At 35.8% G+C, this 8761-nt stretch overlaps 1 protein-coding gene across 1 annotated transcript; it reads right to left on the reverse strand.

Annotated features, from left to right (window-relative positions):
• Positions 1–466: 466 nt before the first annotated feature.
• Positions 467–4391, reverse strand: LOC132933760 (uncharacterized). The gene is made up of 7 exons (XM_061000038.1): positions 4256–4391; positions 3997–4169; positions 3652–3929; positions 3549–3581; positions 3342–3473; positions 2321–3284; positions 467–2197 (listed from the first exon to the last, which is right to left on the reverse strand). Exons 1-7 carry the CDS (start codon positions 4389–4391, stop codon positions 467–469), a joined length of 3447 nt encoding a protein of 1148 aa, XP_060856021.1.
• Positions 4392–8761: the final 4370 nt, after the last annotated feature.

Consider the following 8761-nt stretch of genomic DNA (forward strand, 5'->3'; position numbering starts at 1 on the left):
CAAATATAAAGGGTTAAAATTGTTATTAACTGAAACCAAAACCTTGATATTTTTGAAAACCAAAAACGAAATTTTGGATTCTTGAGAACCAAATCCTAAACACAAATCTATAAAATCATAAAAGTTCTAGTCCCTCATTGAAATACCCCACGTTCCATACGGCCCGTCGCCATTAGTTATCCTGTGCTTTTATTATAGAAATATAAGTATAGAAATATTATACATTACACTTATAAAGATTAAAAAATACCTTTGTGGCTTATTTATGCAATCGGAAAACATTATCATACATCCACTAGGTATAACTATCAACCACGTAGCAGTATTGATATATTTTGATGAAGTCTTCGTGTAATACCTATTTATTAACCTGGTCTAATAACTAAAAAGTGATGGTTTTCGCACATATAATCGCATTATATTTATATTATATAATTTAATATTGTGAGCTCTCCTTCGGGTTTCGTCAATAATTTCTACGGCTCATGGAAGCTGCGCCTGTCTCGTCGTCGTCGTCGGTTTCGGATCCGCCGTAGTCGTCCCGCCCGGACGCGTTACCGCCCTCTGAACAAGAACTATTGTGGTACTGATCCGCGGCTCCGACGTCACTGGATTCCCGAAACCAGCCGCTCCTCGAATCACTCATCGACAACGACCACGGCCCGGTGACCAAAGATCCCGGCATGGTCACGTCCTCGATGAGATCGTAGGCGGGTGGCCAGACGTCGGCGACCACGGGGGAGGCGCGCCGCAGGCCGACGTCATTGAGGTTTGGCGACAAGCTTCTGTTGAACGGATATCGATCGTTGCTGTTCGACGACATCAGACGATCCGTCCGCTGCTCGTAGTTCACATTGCGGCTGAGAGGATGACGCGCTGCGATCCGCATATCAATCGAACTGTCGGACGAGGTCAACGTCGAAAGCGAGCTCGAGGAGGAGTAGTAGTTGTTGTTGTTGTTGTCGTCGTCGAATCGGTTGATCGGTTGGACGCACGACTGACATCCCTGTTGGCCGGACCAGTCGCTTCTCGCGCCGAAACTGTCGTCCGACAGGTCATTGTCGTTGTTGGCGGCGGCTGCGGCCGCGGCGCTGTAGAAATCGTTGGCCGGCAACAACGGTGACGACGGCTGCGAGCGCATTGCCTCCGGACGGTCGTCAACCATCCTCTCGGACGTCAGAAACCCAAACCGGTCCTGCGTGACGTGACTGTTCGAGAACTCGGAATAGCTACTCACTTCCGGATTCCAGGAGGGGTCAGGAGCGGCTGTATTGGCTATGTCATCACTTCTGGGCCCTACATGATCGTACTGCTGTTGCTGTTGCTGCTGTTGGCTGGCGCTCCTGTCCGAATACGACACCGCTGAAGTGTCGGGCCCCCTCGGCGTCTTGGGCTGATATTCCGCAAATGCTGCCGGACACGAGCGGTTTATGTCTTTGCCGGGGCACTGTCCTACCCTCCGCCCGTCATCAGACGTCGGACCACGTGCACTTACACGCCTGTCACGGGGCTGGGGAGCGCTCTTCCTCTGCCCCGGCGACGTTCGTCGACGACCGCCGCTGAAGATCGCGTCCGCGCGTCCACCGTTCTCCGTCGGCAACACCGCTGAAGTGTCGGGCCCCCTCGGCGTCTTGGGCTGATGTTCCGCAAATGCTGCCGGACACGAGCGGTTTTGGTCTTTGCCTGGGCACTGTCCTACCTTCCGCCCGTCGTCGGACGTCGGTCCACGTGCACTTGCACACCTGTCGCGTGGCTCGGGGGCGCTTGTTCGTCGACAACCACCGCTGCAGATCGCATCCGCCGGTCCGCCGTTCTCCGTCGGTTCCGAGTTAGTGCCGTCTCGAATGCCAAGAGAGAGTTGACGGCAACGTTCTTGCGGTGGAGGTTCTCGGACGCCTTCCGTGTTTCTCGGGCACTGGCGTGGAGGCGTGGCCACCGGCTCTTTCTTCTGCACGCTTCTGCAGTTCCGTGTACTTGTGTCTTCCGGTTCGACGCGCGTGACCTGATCCGACAAGATCGACGCGCAGATGTTGGCGTTGCAGTTTGGCGCCTTCGCGGCAGCCGGCGCCGCCTTCTGCACACTGCTGCAGTTCTGTGAGCTTTGGTCTTCCGGTTCGACGCGCGTGACCTGATCCGACAAGAACAACGCGCAGATGTCGGCACTGCAGTTTGGTGCCTTCGTGGCCGCCGGTGCCGTCTTCTGCATACTGCTGCAGTTCAGTGAGCTTTGGTCTTCCGGTTCGACGCGCGTGACCTGATCCGACAAGATCGACGCGCAGATGTTGGCGTTGCAGTTTGGCGCCTTCGCGGCAGCCGACGCCGCCTTCTGCACACTGCTGCAGTTCCGTGAGCTTTGGTTTTCCGGTTCGACGCGTGCGATCTGATCCGGCGGGATAAACGTGCAAATGTTGGCATTGCAGTTTGGCGTCTTCACAGCCACCGCCGGTGAAGTCTTCTGCACACTGCTGCAGTTTCGTGCACTTTGGTCTTCCGGTTCGACCTGATCCGACGAGATCGACGCACAATTGTTGGCTTTGCAGTTTGGCGCCTTCGCAGCCGCAGGCGTACTGCTGTAGGCCCGATCGGGTTCTCTCATCGATATCTCCACACTGGACACGGTCCAATCGCAATTCGAATTTTCGTTGAACGACGATCTACCCGCGTTTAATACCTTCGGACAGTTTGTGTGATCCTTCGATTCGTTGTTATCGTCAACGTTCAAGTCGGCTTCCTTGGGAAATTTACAGCTTTCGACTGACTTAGTTTTCTTTACGCTTCTCTTCAGACATTTAGAGGTGGACTTACATTCCTGATACGTCATGTTCAGGTTACTAAATTTGGAATCGCTTTCAGTTTTAACATTACATGCATCTTTATTTATAATTGAAAAAGTATTTGATGGCTTAGTCTGATTAGTTTGTTTTGTATTTTGTGCTACTGTTGTTGAGCATGGCGACTTTGGTTTACTGCAATCAACGACCATCATTGGTTTTTCACACGGGCATGGGGTTTTTTCTTTAACTCCACAGCGGTTTTTTACAGCCCGTTTTCTTTCTTTTAATTTGCAAATAAATGGTAGCGTTTCGTCATTTTTTAACTTAAGACTGGAATAATCAACTATTGTTACACCCGTCATTTTAAATATGAATTTTGCGTCCGGAATTAGTGTATCAGAATACATTCTCTGGCTTAATACCTTATTACCAGGGAATACTTTACAAGACACTATTGCAAATGCAGCATCGTCAATTTGCTGTTGGTTACATAGTTGGTTTGCTACATCTCTGAACAAAAAAAAAATATAAATTTCAAAATAAAATAGTTATATTTGAATTACTTACATATCAATTACAATGGAACCTGCCGTTTGTTTGGGTCTAGTTTCTTCATTAATCAATATACTATAAGGATGCCAATTAAAAGTGTTGGAAACTTCTTTTGATACTTGGTCAATTGGAATAATATCATCACATCTACAAAAAAAAAAAAAAACATTGAACTATAAATTCTAAATTCTTGTTGTGTTACATTAATTTGATTATAATTACTCGTTTCTGTGTTTAATGCTGGCATTTTTATCCCTAAAAAATGTAAATATTTAGTTATTTAACGAGTTTATTCTGTGTAAGTATTCGTCTTTATAAAACATACTCGGTTACAATTTGAAAACGATTTAGAAATAGCTCCCATTGGTTATGATCATGGTTACTTGGCAAACCAATAGAGGTTGGATTATACCACGTATAAATTGGCCAATCCGACCTTACATAGAACGATTGTACAAAGTATGGTGAAGTTTTAATTGTTGTGTAAGAACGCATATTTGTAGCTACAGCTGCGGAACGTCTGTGTTTAATCTCTTGTTTATTCTCGGTGGTTGGCGATTCATCAGGTATATTATTATCTTGTAACCATTTAACCATATCCATCTATAATATAGATATAGTAAACATTAAATTGATTAATTAAATAAATGAAAAAAGGTAAGAATTTTACCGTATTATCAGACCTCAACTCTAAATCTTTAAGATCATCGGGTGGTGGTTTTAAAAAGATTTGAAAAGATTTATCACTTCTCAACGATATAAATAAGATTTTGATAAGATGCATCTTTAAATCTGAAGTTTCATTATCCAATCGAGTTAACCACGATGAATAATTCAATTTATCTAGAATAAATCATATTGTTATATTATATTTATTATATTTTCAGTAAAGATAAACTCCGTATTAATCTTATTTCACATTATAATACCTGCTTCATTATCTAGTTTTATAATAGATAGATGGTTAATGTGTCGGTAAAATCCATATTTTGATGCATCGTCTGTCTTTTCTTTGCTGCTTATCCTTTTTATAATTCGTGGTGAACAATCAGTACGTGTATTCATGTTAGTGTTTGTTTTTAAAATTAAAATTTGTGTAATTTGGGAAATTTAATGGTTGGAGTAGATTGGTTGTATTTCTGTTAGTTATAGCTAGTTGTTGTTTTTTGTTTAGTTGCCATGAGTAATTTTGAAGAAAAAAATACGTTGAAAATAAGCCACTGTTTTATTTCATATAATTAATATTACAACTTTTTAGTTTCACTTAATCGTTTAATTTGTAAATATAAATATTATTATTAGAATTTCCATTTGATAAATAAATACGCGACTGTCTAATAACAGACATACCTAATTAGCAACTACCAATATGCAATTTTTATTTTTTGTTTGGTATTATTAAATTCATTACAACTTGAAAAAAATCCTATATTACTTCATAATTTGTTGTAGTTACTATTGACTAAAAATATGCAAATTTAATAGGTCTCTATCAAAACAGTTAATTTTTGTTGAAAATGAATGCAGTGTATAAATAAATAAATTAATATAGTGCAGTGGGTATCGCTCTGCTGTAAACAGAGTAGGTTACACGTGGGTCATTATAATTATTGGTGTTTTAATTTGAATTAAATTAAACGAAAAAAAAATTTAATTCAATAATATAATATTATTGTATACAAAAAACGATTCTCAGGGGAGACCTCAGCCTAGGATATTTTGTATTGTTATTATTAATACGGTAGCCGGTAAGTTGAATAAATATTATTTGTATGTAATAATATAAGTTTCAACTGTTTCAAGTACCCATGAATAATATTTTTAAATATTACAACACAAAACCAAAATCGTTTTTCTTCGTTTAAATGCCTAATTTCGTCCAAATTCGAACTTGAAATAACTATAAAAAAAACTCTGTGTACCCTATATTATTAGATTTCTTGGTTGCATTACGAACTATTTACGTGGAATATTATTTTAAACTTTCAATTCTTTTTTTTTTTTAAAAATTGAACATTTTTTAAATTTTTAACAGCAAAATAATGTATACATTTTCAATATGATACATTTTGTCAAAATTTGACCTTTAAATGCTTTTAAGAAAAAACCATGTCCATGAATTTTAATATTCATAAACTGATATTGTAACAATGTGTATTGGACGTTTGTATTCAATTTTAAAGCTTTTTGAACCAACGCATTACATTTCATAGACATTAAAAGAAAAAAAAAATTGAAATTGAAACTATCAGTAAAAACCTTAAAACAACTGTCATCACCTTTTAGGACAGTAAAAGTGCTTGGATTTTCTTCAATAGTAACTTTTCTGATAGGAAAGTGAATCTATTTGGTACTTTGGGGGGTCAAAAGTAAAAATTTACCAGTAGTTTTCACAAGCGACGTGAAAAACAAAAGGAAAATTAAGGAAAATCGGGAATTTTTACGCAAAATCTGTTTTTGAGAAAATCATTTTGGTTTTTGGTGTAACTCTAAAACAAACGACCGTAGGGACATGAAATTTTGACTGAATGTTTATATTAGCATTTTCTATACACCATAAAATTTACAAAATATTTTGACTCTTTTTGAGCTGTTTACGGCCATTGTCAGTTTTCAATTTTTTTAGTTTTTTTTTCTATAAATATCAATAAAATTTTATCTGTTGAGTAAAAAAGCTTGAAAATTTAATAGAAGGCTCCTAGGTTATTGTTTCAAAGGCAGATGAAAAAAATTAAAAATCTTTAGTCACAGTTTTTATTTATAAGCATTTAAAGTTCAAATTTTGACAAAATACGGAAAATCACGAAAAATAGCAAATTATTTTGATTTGAGAATTCATAAAATTTTTTCTTTTTAAATCTAAGATTTTAAAATGTAATATAAGATTACTCATAAGCTTAACTACCTTTATCAAAAAAAAAATTGTCGAGAAGAAACTTAAATTCAATTTTTATGAGCGTCTGAAATTTATATTTTTACAACATTTGATATTTACTCGATTTCTCATGTAACAATTTTCTTATTTTATTGTAATTAAAAAACGAATGACTGTAGATACTTGAAAATTTCACTGAATGTTTATATTAGCATTTTTTACACACCATAAAATGTTGAAAATATTTTGACTCTTTTTGAGCTGTTTACGGACATTGTCAGTTTTCAATTTTTTTAGTTTTTTTTTCTATAAATATTAATAACTTATTATTCGTTGGGTAAAAAAGCGTGAAAATTTAATATAAGCCTCCTGATATATCGTTCTAATAGCAGTTGAAAAATATTAAAAATACATTGGCACAATTTTTTTTTATAAGCATTTAAAGTTCAAATTTTGACAACATTTATCAAATTTATAATTTATTAATTATTTTGTGGTTAAAAATTTATAAAATGTTTAACTTTTATGGCTAAGGATTGAAAATTTAAAACCAGGCTCCACTTAAATAGGTTATATATAAATTACTTTATTCACAATAATATCATCAAATATACTTGATAAAACCATAGGCTGACTGACCGTTTTCGCTCACAGTCGTTTTTCTTATACAATGATATTATATCATTGAATTCAAATTTAACATCATCCATTACAGTGACCCACGTGTAACCTACTGTACAGCAGAGCAACATCCACTTATCCACCTTTTTTTTCTATTGAGTTTATAATGATGAGGGTTTTTTTTTTGTGTGTCTGGAGACACTTTCTTGTAGAAATAATGTTCTGATCAGTGACCATCAATTTTAATGGAGGTTTCTTGTTGAAAATTGGATTGAAAATTCGCAGTTATTCTTAAAATATTCGTGAAATAAAAATTTGCGAAAATGTTTTAACATTTTGGTATCACTGTTTAAATAATAATTGTATGATAACTTTTGCAGTAACGGGTAAATTAGGTACTTTTGAAAAATAATAAGTTTCCATTAAAATCTTGTTACATTAAATATTTTCATTTAAATTTAATTTGCGTTGCCCGAAAATATTTTTATCCCACATTGAGTATATTATTAGTTATAATAATTATAATTGTTCAATAACAGTCCTTCATATGGTGAGCTCTAGTAGTAGGACTTTGAACTTTGTGGACCTTGGAGCTACAACTGTAACAGCTGCCTCCTCACCATCATACTATATTCCGGGATACCGAAACACAGGTATCTATATTATATTATTATGTTACATTTTATACGTGTTTTATGAGTCCCATACCTATGTCCTCTGTGATGATTTATTTTACATTTTAATACAATGAGCAAGGCTGGGCATTAACGAGTTAAAAGTTAAAATTAAGTTAAAACGTTAAATTAATTAACTCGTTACTTTTTTTTTCAAATTGACTTTTAACTTAATAAGTTTTTTTCAAAAGTATCTAAATTAAGTAAATTTACGTCCGAAGAATAATGTAAATGTTTGAATGGGATTTTACTTTGATGTATCATTTTAAATTTCCCCAGTAATTTTTTCGAGCGTAAAGAAAAACTATCTAATAAACCATATTATGTTTCTGGATTTTTTTATTTTCATAAATTAGCAAATTTTAACTTTACACTAAGTTGAGTTACGTTTTTTTCAAAGCTAACTTTTAACTGAACGAGTTAACAAAAATCGTTAACTTGCCCAGCCTTGTCAATGAGTATCCTACATAAATACATTTTGACAAATTATTGTTTAAACTTAGGTACTTATACGTTGGTAAACTTAAAGAATAAAATAAACACGGTATACCTAGGTACAAAATAAACAAAACGCGTTTCATGTCTTGAGGTGATTATAATAATTATTAGTGTATAACATACAACTAGTTGTTTAAACCACTGTTTTGCTGTTAACATATGCATAGGCGCTAATAGTGGGGCGCTCTAGAGGTTAAGCCCACCAAATATTTCCTACATTTTGTTTTAAGCTTATTCAATATTATCAAAGCAAGGCTTTAGCCCCCCCCCCCCCCCCCCCCCAAATCACAAACACTTTTTGCGCCTATGAACATATTATGTCTATGCGCAATACATGTGAAAATGTATTTCAGTAGGCTAAATCGTTATAATTTGATAAATGCACGTTGTGCGTACTAATTATAATATTAATATGTATTATGTTTTTTGTACATAAACTTTGGACATAGTGTAGGTAACTGTGTCATATTAATATATTTGATGATATTATTGTGAATAGAGTAATTTATTTATAACCTATTTACGTGGAACTTTGTTTTGAATTTTCAATCCTTAGCTATATAAGTTGAACATTTTATAAATTTTTAACTACAAAATAATTATTACATTTGATAAATTTTGTCAAAGTTTGAATTTTAAATGCTTATGAAAAAAAGTGTGTATATGTATTTTAAATATTTTTCTCCTATTGTAACAATATATCAGGAACCTTGCATTAAATTTCCACGCTTTTTAAACCAACAAATACAATTTTATTGATATTAATA

The sequence above is a fragment of the Metopolophium dirhodum genome, chromosome 1 (genome assembly GCF_019925205.1).
Source record: "Metopolophium dirhodum isolate CAU chromosome 1, ASM1992520v1, whole genome shotgun sequence".
In the NCBI taxonomy this organism is placed as follows: domain Eukaryota; kingdom Metazoa; phylum Arthropoda; class Insecta; order Hemiptera; family Aphididae; genus Metopolophium; species Metopolophium dirhodum.